Genomic DNA, 15,971 nt, shown 5'->3' on the forward strand with positions numbered 1-15,971 from the left:
ACAGTCACCCAATCTTGGGTCCAGCTCTATCAGATCAGAGGGATTCACACTGATACAAAACCGGTAGAGTGCCTCACTATGCTGGGGATCTGAAAAGAATAGAAAGGGACCTTAACAAGAGCAACATGAAGGAAACTGCAGACATTCCAGGTTAAATATCTTGGTGTGGTAATTGATTTATATATAGATATATATATAGATATATAGATAGATAGATAGATAGATAGATAGATAGATAGATCCACTGAGAACTTCAATACCCTCATTACGTCTAACAGATGAGAAGTCCCACTGTTGCCTAGGGTTACCTACTCCAGAGGATGACTAGCTACTTTCATGTCGTCCTAAAGCTTACCGTTGAATGATTTACATTCTTCAGCTAACTGAAGAAGACCTCCACTTCTGTCTAAGTAAGACAAAACTGACTCTTTTAATGAGACAACATTCTCCATTTTGTACTTTGTGACTGTCTACTAAAACTACTTGCAGCGGCACGTAAACGAACTAGCTAAGCAGGTGGTTATTTACCACGTGCGCGCTGTGCCAAGCACACCCACGCGCCAGTGACAACTGCGCGCCAAACACTACACGGGTAGTAAGGTTCGAGTGCGCGCGCACACACACACACACACACACACACACACACACACACACACACACACACACACACACACACACACACACACACACACACACACACACACACACACACACACACACACACACACACACACACACACACACACACACGTAAAGTACCACTCAAAGCACACGCGTAGTTCATTGAATTATTACTGGTATTTTAATTGCCTACAGTACATCTCAAACATTGGTGAGCCAAAGCATTCTTTGTTGAGGTGTTTAGGTTTCCCTCAATCATGGAATTACAAAATGACCCTGGTTGAGGTTGACGATTTCTGTCCTCTGTCAATTCTGTCAATTAAGGCAAGTTTAAGAGCTCATAAACTACAATACAGACAGGCAAGCCAACAACATAGAAAATGACATCTATTTGCTAAGTAAAAAGGTCACCGATATAGCCATTACAGAATCTATAATGTTTATCAAAATGGAAACATGAATAGAAATAACCTCTCAACAACCCGGCTCTGTTCAGTGACTCAAGTATTCCCAATTCCCAACTAAGCAACAAATTTATCCAACATAAACAATGACCCATTAATCAGTTACATATCAAGACAATGGCTCTGCCATTAATATAGCTCTTTCTAGATACCACTATCCAGTGATGTTGTTGAGAAAAAACATGTTCCGATGGGGGAGAAACAGAAACAAAATGTCAAATAAACATCATACATTTCAGCATTTCAAGTTAAACTTTAAGCACAACCCCCTGAAAAAAAACTTGGACATTTCTGTTTTGACCGCACTGTGACAAAGAGGAAGATTTTTTCTTCCAACAAAGGATGAATTTTGGGCTTAAATCTGGATCAACAACATGAGCCAGCAACCAATTACATGCGTCAAGAAAGATGGTCAACATTTCTTAAAAATATAATCTGTTATATAAATATCATTAGGTAAAAAAAAGGTTTCTTGACACAGACTTTGCTGCCAATACCATTTTCCAAGTGCTGTCTGATCGCAAATGTTTGCTTTGGCTTCTCAAACGGGTTCATCCACAGTATGAATTCTTCCCTTTTTCAAAAGAACCATCAAGACAGGTTAAGGCAATTTAACAGAACCCAGGGGCAGGGGCAGGCGCAGGGGCTTTCATAGGAAGGAGTCATCAGAGGGCGGGGCGTAGGAGAATCCCAGGAAGGCATCGTCAGCCTCCATCACACTAGCATTGACTATGGAATGTTCAGCAGAGAAGCACACCGAGTTCGGAACAGTCTCGTCTGTAAATTCTGGATCAAAGTTTGCAATGTCATACGGAGAATTCTGCAAGACAGGAAAAAAGACAGTTGATTTCATGCCTGTGGTCATTAGTTAGTGCGAGTACAGTGTGATGAAGCTTAGCTCTGTGTGACTCAAGGCTTCAAAGTTTTATTATTATTATTATTATTATTACCACATTAGGAGTGAATGGAGGTGGAATTTTCCTCTGTTCAAGGTCGTCCCAGTTGATGGAGGAAAAGAAGTTGTGTCCTTTGATCTCATTCTGAAAAAAGGAAAAGAAAACATCATATCTTTGTATGTTCATGTTTTATTTCATTTCGATTTTTTTGGTCCAACTCAAAAGCCATCTACTGTAGCCCTTTCTCAATTGTTAGGGAACACGATTCTTTGCGTCCTCTCCTCCGTCCTCCACTCATGTCTGACTGAAAATGCATTGGAGGAGAAGATCAAGGTTCCTCTCCTTACATATTCTCCTCCAATGCTTTTTGAGGATGAAGCGAGTGGAGGACAGGAGAGGAGTCGTGTTCCTAACAATTGAGAAAAGGCTTGTGCCTGTCACAGTGGGACCAAAACTGTCTGCCACATACAGTACATGGTTTGTCCACCAGAGGGTGTCACATGGTGACATGTTGCTGTGCAGGCCTATCTAAATGAATGGTAGTGATCATAATAACACAGTAGCGAATACTGAGAAGTAACAGTTGTGACAATATGTATTTGGTTGTATGTATGTATGACTATGTATGGATGACTGAAATCTTTATAAAAAAAAAAAAGTATTGGGTTGGTAACATAATAAATTCAGTAAATTCACTACACTGACAAACGTCACTCACAAAGTCATCTCTGGAGCCCAGCCTCTGGGTGCCATCCTTCTCCAGGAGAGCTTGGAGGAGGGACCAGGCTGTGCTGGACCCACCGGGACGTTGCATCAGGGGCTTGTGGAGGATGTTGTCATACATCTCATGTGTGTCCCTGCTGTAGAACGGAGGCTGTAAGATAACAGAAAGGGTACATTCTTTTGAGAAGGCTGGACAAGTACCTGATTATGATCAGATCTATATGGTTCCAAACCAATGATGGTTGAGGAGAGAGACTCTCTACTAAACTCACCAAACCAAACAGCATTTCATAAAGCACTGAGCCCAAACACCACCAGTCTACTGTGTTGTCATAAGGCTGCTTCCTCAGGACCTCTGGAGCAAGGTACTGTTGAATGAGAAGTAAAACATACATTTAGCAATGATAGGCCTTTTGAATTCAGAAGTGTGAGTGGTGAAGACGGTGTGGTGATTCATTGCCTTATACACTGGCCCTGATAACATGACTCATGTTAATAATATACACTGGCCCTGATAACATGACTCATGTTAATAATATACACTGGCCCTGATAACATGACTCACCCAAATTTAGACTTGCCCGTAAAATGATTACCTTTAGCCATTTTCATGCCACAGACTTGCCTTGGTCAATAATTAGTATTTTTGGAAAGTGAGGCTTGTGAACAAAAACATACATAAAACTAATGCAATGTTACCTCAGGTGTCCCACAGAATGTGGAAGTGGTCTCAGCTTGCGATATGCCTTCCTTGCACAATCCAAAGTCCGTCAACACTATATGCCCCTTTAAAAAAGGTGAAACAGAGAAATTTTTAGACAGTGTGCGCCACACAAGCAGCTCATTATCCTCCGAAACTGAAGAATCTATTGTTGCTGTGGAATGTTGGCCAGAGTAGTCCCCTCAGTCCACTCACAATTTCCTCACTTTCTCAATAAGGCTGGTCAGGAAATGCATGAGTAAAACATAATCCAATCACACACATTCTCTTCTGGTGAAACTAAAACAATTACATTCCCATTTGTGGAAGATATAGCTGGGAAAGGATTACACTTGTACCGGTAACTACACATGCTTGTTTTCTTAACAACCGGTCAGCTGTTTACATTCTGTAGTGCATGCATGACTCACTAACTTCCATTAAATCTAAAGTATAATAAATCACGAACATGGTTTTGGGTAATTATACCAGGTAAGGGAATGCTTCCGGTTTTGTATGTCAGCTCTTACATACAAAGATACAAACATTGCACACAAACAAAGAAAGTAAAAGAGAACTTTGGCATGTAGGCTTTATTGATTCCAGCCCCAAGCGACTCCATATTTAGAACTTTACAAACACTTTAGTTCATTCATGAAATAGTGCATTCTAATGCACTGCAAACTGAATTAGAATGATTAAGGACTTACTTCAAAGTCGAGAAGGATATTTTCTGGCTTCAAATCCCTGGAAGAAATAAGAAATCTTATCAACATTCATTACCCTAAATCCCTTTTTATTGGATAATACAATTGTGCCATCTACTACCTAATACAATCTATGTTTAGGAAAGTGGTGATGCGCAAAATAAGGAGGTTAAACTACTTTAAAACCTTTTTTTCCATTTCCATTTAAATTAATATGCATACTAACACTTGACAGGAGTGAACTCTGAATCAAGCTAAGAAGACAGTGAAATGAGCTTGCTTGAGATAATATGGAGACACACCCTTGTGAAGAAAATTGTACTCACATGTTAAGTTAATCTACAATTATACATGCGCAAGCATGACTGCTCTGTGCTCTTACATTTGACTTAATGAAAATTACTACATGTGAGGGCTATATATAGAAACTCCTTAAATGCTCTGAAAGTTCTAGGAATGTCACAAAAGGTGCTTTTTTTAGTGGGACTTTCCAGCTCATTGAAAAAAGGCCTGTTGCATTGATCGCATGGGAAAGGTTAATGCAGAATTCACCATGTGTGCCAGTTACTGTACTGTAAACTTGCATTCTCTACGCAACAAATTCATCCACGTGGCACACCAGAGCCAACCTGACACACACACACACACACACACACACACACACACACACACACACACACACACACACACACACACACACACACACACACACACACACACACACACACACACAATTGGTGACTCATTGATCCAACAGCCCTATACTGTGCACACACACACACACACACACACACAAACAGACAGAAACACACCACCACTCACCTGTAAACAATGTTGAGAGAATGCAGATATCCCAGTGCACTTGCCATTTCAGCGATGTAGAACTTGGCTCTGGGTTCTGGAAAGGTTCGCTCTTTTTGGAGATGGAAGAAAAGCTACGATCATAGAAGACAGTCCAAGAGTTAGAGGACAGACATCGCTCACGGATACAGCCAGGGCATGGTGTGATATTGTCAGTACAGTAGTAAGTCACGAAACAGACCTGTGGGTCACACTTCCTACCCTGTCAGCAAATTCCACTTCACAATTATAATTTACTCAAGCATGTTGAAGGGATTAACTAGAAACGGAGTCTGCTAGCATCAACACTGACATGAGCTAAGAGATTAGCCACAGCTCCCTGAAAAAGCTACACGTGTCCCTTCTCAGATTCAACACATTGTGAGGAGATCCATAGAGAGATCTCTTTAGATATCTATATCATTTTACTATTGTCAGACGACTGGCCAAGGTTAGAGAAACACTACAGACCTCCAATATCCTGTCTGAATCACTTTGGGTTTGGGCTGTCTTTCTGCCAGTCCCTGAATGGTATATATAAAAATGCTAATAAATCTTTTTTTATAGTTACATTGGCTTAAGCTGCACATGTGGTCAGGATGTATTTATTGTTATGTGGAAATTCAGCTCCAACCAACTGCACAGTTCCTTTTACTGGAAAGACTTAAACAACTTTGCTTCCACCATACCGCATCACAACAAAGTGCAGTCTACTTGTTACCAGTTAAAAACAGCCGTTCAAATGCTAGCTTAATGAGCAATGACGGGCAACAAATATCCACAGCTTTATAGAGAGGTTTGAGTCAGAGATGACCTGGGGTCTGTACGGTCACACTTGACCTGCCTTTCTCAATAGGAGCTGAAGACAGACATGACTTCTGCTAGAGCAATGCTGGTGTTTTGGTGAGGAGGATCAGGTTGCTCTCAAGAACTGATCTAAGGTGCTTTTTATAAACTCATTGATCCAACAGCCCCCTTCCCCCCCTCCCCGCATGCACACACACACGGCAATCTCCACTTCACATGCATTTGAGTCCACAGCTAGGCCTAGTCTGTGTCTGTCCCTCAGCAGGTCAGCAGTCACATCCGAGTTTACAGCAGCTTCCTGTGTTATGCTATTCTGGGTTTCCCTTGATGTAATGACTCAACACAGTGTGAGTCCTTATTATTCTTATTATTATAGAAGTGAGTGAAACTACTCACTTCTCCCCCATTGATGAAATCCAAGACAAAGTACAACTTGTCTGTTGTCTGGAAGGAGTAGTGCAATCCAACCAGAAATGGGTGTTTCACGTTCTTCAAAAGCACATTGCGCTCCGCCATGATGTGTTTTTGCTGGTAAAAGTAGGAGGAATGCTTTAGTGTGGCAAGCATAAACAATTCATTCCCCTGAAACAGATGGGGTCAAAAACATTTGAAGACCAACAACACTTCAGACAGAATTACCTCTCTCCTGTTGAGGATGACCCTCTTCTGCAGGACCTTGATGGCGTAATACTTCCCATCCAGTTTCCGTTTCGCAAGGAGGACCTTCGCGTGGGAGAGAAAGCATGGTGAGCTCACTATCCATAGCGGTAACAATCCCCTACAAACAATGGCGCCCTGACATTCCAGAACCGAGACTTTCACTTCCCAAATGGAAAGGCCATTTACTGTAACATACAGAAGTAACACATACAGAAGTAACAAAATCCTTTACCACAATGGTAGACCACACTAAAACAAGTCATTGTTTCAAAAGGATTCTGTTTTGAGTGACCTACTGAAGTACACAACCCAGGGTTCTCCCCAAAGAAAGTAAGAGTGGCGGTGCGCCACACTGTGAACTTGGTGGTGCCACTATGTAAACATTTCAAGGCAAATTAAACTATATATTAAACTATATATATTAGTAATGATAGAGTAACTATCGTTGTTAGTGGTATGTTTTGCGCATTTTGACATGAATAAACGCAAGTCGGGTTTTGATGATACAATCCAGTGACACGTTGTTCAACCCAGCAACCAATCAGAAATGTCTGTATGATGCATGGCATATGTGCCTCCCTTTTTAGTTAAAAAGATCCAATAAGCAGGCCTATCTAAAAATCTTATTTATTCTATTTATTTGAATGAAACAGTATGAGTATCAACAGATCACATACCTTTCCAAAACTCCCCTTTCCGATAACTTTGAGAAAGTCAAAATCTGTGGGTTTTGCACTGAAATCAAACAAAATCTTATATGAAACTGAAATGAAGTTATTACAATATTATAATAAAGCAATAAGCAATAACAATAACATTGTGTACATTGTCATGGCTAATGGCTATTATAGGCCTGATGTGGAAACTGAGAGAATAGGAATTCACAAAAACCAAAACACTAGTTTGCACTGCAAAGGTAACACAACAATTTGCATGCCTCCATGTGTGAATGTGGAACATACTGTGGATTTCCAGATGGTCCCAGGTTAATGTTTCTGGAGGTAGAGCTGTTCTGTAAACCAGAGAGGAAAGGTAAAGGTTAAGGTATAAATACAGTACATGGAGTGTAAAAAAATAAAATAAAAAAGGTTTTCTTCCTTTCTCTGGCACTGTGACTGCCGATGGCACTTGTTCTTATGGAAGGTTTTATTTACGATGACTGTTGTATAGTTGATTCACTTACTTAGACAAATGTACTTATTGTAAAATGTAAATGAGTGTACAGAGAGTACTTGACCCCTATTTGGTAGACCAATTCATCTTTCAAATGAGAACCATTTTGGACACACTTCCTTATTAAAAAGCAGACATCAGACTGTACCTTGTCATCTTCGTCCTCAGAGGCATCTGAGAAGTTTTGGGATTTGTCCATCTGCAGGAAGCCCCTAACATCAGGCCTGTGTGTTGGAGAGGGGTAGAGTGGTCAGTGGTCACATGTTAGGGGTCTGTCACGTACGCACACACACACACACGCACTCGCACACACATACACACCACTGACTCCATCTTAAACACCACTGGAAGAGACACCGCCATAACAGGAGGGTGTTACAGATGTAAGAAGGACAAAACAGGCATAGTGTACTGCAGGTGGACGAGTGCTACTTTGGTGCGACACTGTTCTTCTGAGGGAGTAAATGACCGTACCGTAACTGAATTGGGGGAGGGGGTACATACTGTAGAGGTTTTGGACACTGAGGCCACTCTTTTGCATCACGCAGAGCTAAAGACATTCTATGCATTTAATAATTTGATCCAGACCATTGAGCTCAGTTCATTGATTTAATTCAATAGTAATTTGATACAATATCTTCATTAGCTTGACAGTAAAATCTATTATACGTACTGGTTGCTGAGCTGAGGATTCGAGACGATTCTCTGAATGAATTCATGTAGCCCTGTTCTTCTTTGTTTGATGAACTCTAAAGAATGATATCAAATAGTACATCAAATAGTGGCTAGCACAAAAGTAAAGTAATGATTATAGCTCATGGGCACATTCAATATTCAGGCACGTGAGAAAATGAGATGAAGGCAGTAACATTATGGTTTCATATCATTCATAATCCAATCCGTCAGATCTCCTTGATCTAATTTGTTTCAATAAAACATATTACTGTAACTGCATACCAGTACAAAGATCCAAATGACATGCTGATGAAATTGTGATGTTGATACGTGTGTCAATACCATACCTGGGTCAAAATTATCTCCAAATATTCTCTTAGCTGGGATTTTCAAGTTCAAAGAAGGAAACTGTTTCTTTAACTGCATCAAAAGACAATATAGCATAAGTTTACAGGATGTAAGTACATAAAGGATAGCTAGATCTAAATGTCAACAACTACGCACAAATGCAAATTTACTATTTATAAAGCCTAAAGATAGGCATACAGTAGGAAGCTGAAAGAGATCTAGCAAGCGTGATGTCATAAACCAAGGCATTGCTAACAGATCAACTCGACTTTCACGTCCACTAGACAAAAATAACTTCTATGACCTTAAAGACAAAACAATCAGATAAGACAATAACTCTGTTTGTATAGTTACAGTATAAGCCCATTATAAGTCAGCTGATCTCAGACTAAAACATTAGCAGGAAAAGAAAAGAAAAGCAGACTTCTCCTAGTGAAAGAATGAAGGGAAAACACTTCCATCATAATATGTTCTGTTTTAACCACAACTTGTATTCTCTGAATGACAATGCTTCCACTTACTGTGTTGTAGAGCTTATCAAACTCTGCATAACGCCTGAAGACAAACCATTCATGTCTTCCAACATTGACCATCACTTTGTAAACCTGGTCAAATGCAAAGAAGACAGTTCAGTTGGATGAATAGAGGACACATATGGGATATGGTATTCATACATACAGTACATGGTGTAGTATGGATATAACACAGCTACCATTGACCCGATATGTCTGCTGTGAGATTGTTCAGTTAATTGAAGGACACACAGCATGGTACTCCACAGTATTACTCATAGCCTGTCACCATGGCAATAGTATATACTCACAGTGTATCGTTTCTTCTTGTCCCTCTGCTCATTGTAGCAGGGAATGCTGACATTGGGGCAGCTGGACTGCTCCTCCATCCTGAAGCCCGTTGGAGTTCAAAGGTGAAAGGTCAATGACAGCGTACTGGGGTCAGATGGTCAAGTTCCTTAGCAGCCCCCCAAAGAGTCCACGATAGAGTTCACGTGGACACCTGGCCCATCCCCATCCTGGGTCACTGTTGTGGGGGAGAGATAGGGAAAGTTATAACATCTCAGAGAGTATGTAAACAGATGTGTAGCCTAGCCTAGCAGCATAAAAATGGAGCATATAAATGTACCATACCGTAGAAATGTAGCATAGAAAGGATACGGTCTAATCAATGGCAGTGTGTCTGCTGCTGGTTTGTGTGACATTTCCATCTGGAATGCACTAGTCAACCATAAGATCAAATCCCAGCCGTAGCCACCTTTGCAGCTCCCCACCCAGTTAGAGTTTATGGGTGAGAGGTTTTAGCGTGACTGTGGAGAGCCCACACTGGGGTCAATGAGCTGCAACATCAACAACCACACAGCAAGACTCCCTCTTCCTGGGCAGCCAGGTGTTAGCCAACGTTGTTTTTTGTTAACCCCTCTCCCTCTCCTTGCCTTGAATTACCTCTCTCCTCAACTTTCACTCCACCACCTACTTCTCAGTCAGATAACACCTTACCTCAACCCCTCTTATCTCTTCCCCTTCTCATATCTCCCACTCTCCAAACTGTAGTCATCCCCCTGTGCTGTCTCCTGAGTTAACCACCCTCTCTCCATTTCTTCCCCCAGGAGGGACAGGACCCAGAGCTGTGCAGCCTCCCCCTCCTACTCCTCTCGCATGCAGCTCACACACTCTTGCTCACCCCACACATACACACACACACACACGCTCACACACTGCGTCTGTGACATTCTCCCTGGCTGCTAACAGTGTGCGGGGGTATTTTTAGATAACCTTCTGCAGATCTTTGAAGTTTTGCGGCACGCAGCCTAGGTGGGGACCTGAGGAAGCCGCCACTGAGACCAGTCAGAACGGGAGAGTCTCCTTAAATAGTGTTTACTCTGTACTTAGTAGCCTATGAGGACATCCCATAAAATTGTATTGATAAAATGTATTCATTAAGTTCAAGTAAATCACATTTTGTTTAGGCACACATCTGACATTTATCCACTGGTTATGTCATGTCTGTTTTCCTGTTAAGACAAAGCTCTTTGTCTGGTGTCGTGACTCGTCCTTTGTTTGACAGTGAGGTCAGCTAGCATGTTAAGTGGTTTTTGCTCAGCGCTGTTGTCTCTGACATGCTCCTCTCCTCTCAGACCATAGTTGAAATGTCGTGACTGACTGTGAGATCTCATTCAGCTCACGTAGTACTAAGGAAACATCAAGAGAGAGACCTTCTTAAAATGCACAAGTGCAATCTGAGGGACCTTCAGTTGGAAACGTCCCCCCCTAACAGAACAGAGAAGAGCAGAGGCCATTGGCCTGTCTGGAAAATAGATTTTATATATATATACACACACACACACACACACACACACACACACACACACACACACACACACACACACACAGTACCTACGGAAAGTATTCAGACCCCTTCACTTTTTCCACATTTTGTTGTGTTATAGACTCAATTTAAAATGGATTAAATTAAAAGAATTTGCCATCAATCCAACAATACCCCAGAATGACATAGTGAAAACAGGTTTTTAGAAATTCCAGTAAATTTATTAAAATTGAAATACCTCATGTACATAAGTATTGAGACCCTTTTTGCCATCAACAAATCACTCAATAAGTTGAATTGAGTCCATCTTAATGCAAGGATAACAGTTCATGCCATTTTTGAATTAATATCTTTGTTTTTATAGGGTCTCTAATTTGCATAGGAAACAATTACACACTGTGGATCAGGTTGTCATTACAAACTGAGCAAATGGAGAGGAACAAAACTGCTCAGGAATGCAACCCTGAGGCCTGGGGAGACTTACAAAAATCTACAAAGTTGATTGGTGGAGAGGAAAAAGCACAGTCGATGGGACATCATCTCAGTCACTCTACATAACCAAGTGACCGTTAATTGAAAATAATCTCTCATATCCACAATTGTGTTTGCAACAATGAATTCAAGTGACACAGCGAAAACAGTGACTGGAAATGTATTTGGTTTTACTACAAAGCATTAAGTTTGGTGGAAATCCAGTAGATCCAATGCAGTTTCCGCACCATCTCTCATGTGAAGAATAGTGGTAGCTGCATCAAGTTATGGGTAAGTTTGTCAGGATCAAGAGGAAAATTATGAAATTTGCTGAGTTGGTAGTGACATCCTATTCCACACAGTGTGTAATTGATTCCTATGCAAATCAGAGACCCTATAAAAACAAAGATATTAATTCCAAAATGACATGAACTATTTGCATTAAGATGGACTTAATTAGAGTGATTTGTTGATGACATTTTTGCATTTTAGCTAATTTTAAGAGTGTCATAGCAAAGGTTCTGAATACTTATGGACATAAGGTATTTCTGTATTTCAATTTTAATAAATTTACTGAAATGTCAAAAAATGTTTAATTTAATCAATTTTAAATTGAGTATATAACACAACAACATGTGGAAAAAGTCTGAATACTTTCCAAAGGCACTGTACATAAACATATTAAAAACATTCTCTGTCACCTGTGGTTGTCTCATTCATTCAAGTATGATTAAATGATCACAATGATGATGATCACAAGCCAGAACCTGCTTTTTAACATTCCAGTGAGCTATACCACAGCCTAGGCCTACATGTAGGCCTACTCCTTCATTTGGAATGCTAACATAAAATCCTGAACAAACCACAACCACAAACCAAAATCACAAGATTCAAGTAAAGGGTTTTTTTCACTTTCAAATGTATGCCAAACAAAAACCCTTGACAGCAAAGTTTAACAAACCATACAACTCTAACAATTCCAACTGAAAATGTATAAAAAATTTTTTTTTCAAAAATAAAAAGTGGTTTATGTAACCAAGTTTCCCCGAAACTCTGTTAAATATCTGCTCCAAATTAGATTCAAATACGTCTGCAGAAAGGGTGGGGTGTTAGCCATCATATGATACCTTGAGTTAGAAAATATCTCTTTTGGTTGTTGAGCTACAGTAAGTGAAGTAGATTTACATCCGGTAACAGAATGATGGTAACAGAACAGGTCCCCTACAGTAATTCCTAATTTCTGGATTTGAATGTCTTTACATGATGACATAGCCAAAATAGGGTCACAAAGGTATAAATATACAATAGACACTCATTAAGGTAATAGTGTATTCTTTTATCAATTTATATATAACATGAAAAAGGGAAATTGATCAAATAAAATAAAAATCACAAGAAACATAAATCTGCCTTTGAAACTCTTTATTTAATGTGATTTAAATCATTTGTGCTTTACAGTGTCTTTTTCTTCATTATACTGTAATATAATAGCCGACACTTTTGGCAACAAAAAAAGATTTAGAAAAATAAAATACAAGTAGGCCTGTCATGTCCAGACACACACAGAGACACCCAATCTGCTCCTAGTTTGCCCCAGCAATCTCTGCAAAATGAAAACGTTCTTTATTGTCTGCAACTAGAGTGGGAAGGATTGTAAGAATCGGTCTTAGTCACACCACACCATATGTGTCAGTGCACAAAAAGTGTGAAACATGCTTGTCATCATTCTCAGTGGAAGTTACCTGCGCTACATACAGTATGTGTGACTTGGTAACAGAATGACCCGTTTTAATAACTTATTAATTCATAAACTAAATCGATTTCAGTAGAAATGTCTACCTATACATTATTATGTCTACCTATACTTCTTACTTTTGTTAACTTTCATTATCCTCGCTCCTCATGAGGCAGAGAAATTTGAAAATATCCCACATTTATGTGGGCTTTTGAATACAGAATGCCCCGGAGACTGGGCAATGATTCTTAAACTTACAGAAGCCAAACCATTTCCTAAAAACTAAATCTAAGTGTTGATATTAGTTGACCGGTGTCTATACTTGAACATAAATGGAGGTTTGATGTTTACCTTTGAAGACTTTTTCTGGTACAGGGTTGATGTTTTCTAACACACTTTTTCTTACTTCCATGCTTATCCTTATTCTTATGATGGAAATGTATTTCTCACTTTTCCACACAATATAGACCCTTAGCTTTCATTTGACACCCAATTTGATATGCTCTGATGAATTTCACAATTTGGTCCTCATGGGTTCTTTTAAACTGCCCTAACGCTCATTAATAATCACGAGAGGAGCGTGCAGATTAAATTCAGTTGAGGTAAACGGATAGGTCTACATTATAAAGAGCCACATCAAACAGGCACACACTAGAGCATACATTGCTGATCACAAGATCTTCCAAGTGTACAACATCAGGGCTTGAATTAACATGTGCTGACAGGCACAAATATGCTACTATGCAGGACCAAAAATAGCCCTCTTCCTGGGTTGTTCAAACACACATCCTTGCCTATAGACATCCTCTGAGGATGTTGAACAATTTCAACGGCAGAATTTCTATGAGCGCTCTGCAGTCTGCATCTTGTCTGTTAGAGTCTCTGGAGTTGGGTCAGGAAACTGATGATAAACAGAAGTGAAAGCGCAACCAGGCATGCCTCACTCAGATGAATTGCCACACACTGGGGACACCCCAGGGCCCTCTGTTGGTATACAACCATGGTGTGAAATTATGACAACGGAGAGGATTGGGCATAACTTCACTGTGTAATACCCTCAATAGTGTGGGATAGTGTATCGCCAATAATAGGTAGCCTGATCACTCTGAGGTGTTACTGCTATAGGCCTACTCCATTCTCTCAATGAGTTAACACACATCTGAAAACTGCCTCCACTGAGGTTGAAGGTGACAGATTTCATTCTAAAAAAAAGGAAGTGTTACAGAGGAAGTGTGAGGCTGGAATCAGTCTGGACTAATGCTTAACCCGGCAGTCCAGACGGCTCAGACCTCCAGCTTACACACAACACTGGCTAGAGCCAGCTAACGAACAGAGTACTACACACTGGCCCTCTCTGCGGTATCTCAGATACAAGGGAAATATTTATCAAAAGAGTTTAAGGAACTAAAACTGAATGCCATGTAGAAAACAGAGCATAAAGAACGAGTTATATTGACATTGGTGTATTGTAACTGGCTGAATGCATCATGCATGAATGTGTCCTTGACCATTATAGTCTACGACTGCTACTGTAGGTTACTTTTATTCCACCAAGTTAGATTCACATACCGTTCACATAGTTACATTTAGTAGCAAAAGAAAGGTTTTCTTGACAGGTTTGAAAGGTCAAAATCAACATTACTCAAGCAAAGAAAATATATACCTAGCCATAACCTAAAACGGCAACAGTTTAGTTGCTGAACCAAACTCAGTTGCTTGGCTTTCTATGCAGTGTGCACATTCCTGCAAAAAACAAGTGGTCACAGTCCTTCTAAACATCCTGTACAATCCCATGACAAAATTGAAGCCTCAACATGGACCACTCACGTATAATTAAAGGTAGAAAAGCACCACCAGATGTACACTGGCCTAACCCTAATAAGCTGGAGAGAAAAGGAAGTTGGAACAAAAATGCAGTCATGTACAGACACAGGAAAGAGAGGCTTTTCTAAAACGTGTTGTTGGAAAACGAACTGCGAGTTGGAAAACTTGAGTGAGCGAGTTTACTGAAGAACTTTTGTTTTGTTTTCAGTTACCAAACACAGGCACTTCTAGTTGAAGAAAAATTACGTAATCTCTCCATTTTCAACAGCTCTGAACTTGAAGCTGGAGCATAAGGGCTAAAATATTTGCTACCTGGGTTAATTATGAACATTGAGTAGACATGCAAACCATGTAGACAAAACTCAACAAGTGTGAACTTACCTTATATTGTCGGATTTTTCATCCAACTAACTCCAATGACGTGTCGGTCTGAAGGCAAAGGAATTTGTAAATAAAAGCGGAGAATCAACACCGGTTGAAATGGGTTATCTATGGCAAACCTCCTCAACCGTTCAAAGGCACAGACTGTACTTTCTACCACCCATCGCGAGCTTCTGTCAAGTCTGCCAAAAGCAGGAAACATCAAGACGTTTGTCCTGGAAGTTCCAATGAAATTAGTCACGGGATCGCCACACACTTCAAGACGGATGAAAACATTGAGATGGAAGGTAGTTAAACAGCACATTCTAGTGGTAGAAAGTTAGTATTGCCACAACTAAGCTACTATACGATACTATACTCCCATTTGCCATTCAATGGGGGTGTACAGTCCGAGTCCGTACACGTCAAGGTCAAAAAGGTCAAAAGCGCTCTGAGATCTGTTTGCATGTTTGGTTATTTGAACTGAACTTGTAGATATCACAAAGGGCCTATTCACACACACACACACACACACACACACACACACACACACACACACACACACACACACACACACACACACACACACACACACACAACACGTGCACAAGAACACACGTACATACT

At 40.3% G+C, this 15,971-nt stretch overlaps 2 protein-coding genes across 2 annotated transcripts in view; both read right to left on the reverse strand.

The window, feature by feature from the left end:
- Positions 1 to 452, reverse strand: part of mcmdc2 (minichromosome maintenance domain containing 2) — a gene marked incomplete at its 5' end in the record, with an annotated part of 7,709 nt that extends 7,257 nt beyond the window's left edge. The window contains 2 exons of the mRNA XM_083675035.1: positions 1 to 89; positions 356 to 452. The exon at positions 1 to 89 is cut by the window's left edge and continues 42 nt beyond it. Of these exons, the coding sequence (XP_083531161.1) occupies positions 1 to 89; positions 356 to 452 (186 nt within the window). The remainder of the gene's footprint in view (positions 90 to 355) is intronic.
- A 973-nt stretch (positions 453 to 1,425) lies between these two features.
- sgk3 (serum/glucocorticoid regulated kinase family member 3) lies at positions 1,426 to 15,574 on the reverse strand. Its single transcript, XM_083675047.1, has 17 exons — positions 15,366 to 15,574; positions 9,438 to 9,652; positions 9,136 to 9,219; positions 8,614 to 8,686; positions 8,265 to 8,340; positions 7,740 to 7,815; positions 7,381 to 7,430; positions 7,096 to 7,153; positions 6,398 to 6,481; positions 6,155 to 6,286; positions 4,934 to 5,046; positions 4,115 to 4,151; positions 3,404 to 3,490; positions 2,977 to 3,072; positions 2,700 to 2,855; positions 2,036 to 2,125; positions 1,426 to 1,905 (listed from the first exon to the last, which is right to left on the reverse strand). Exons 2-17 carry the CDS (start codon positions 9,513 to 9,515, stop codon positions 1,735 to 1,737), a joined length of 1,461 nt encoding a protein of 486 aa, XP_083531173.1. The 5' UTR covers positions 9,516 to 9,652; positions 15,366 to 15,574; the 3' UTR covers positions 1,426 to 1,734.
- Between the last annotated feature and the right edge of the window lie 397 nt (positions 15,575 to 15,971).

This window comes from Argentina silus (assembly GCF_951799395.1).
Source record: "Argentina silus genome assembly, chromosome: 1".
NCBI lineage: Eukaryota > Metazoa > Chordata > Actinopteri > Argentiniformes > Argentinidae > Argentina > Argentina silus.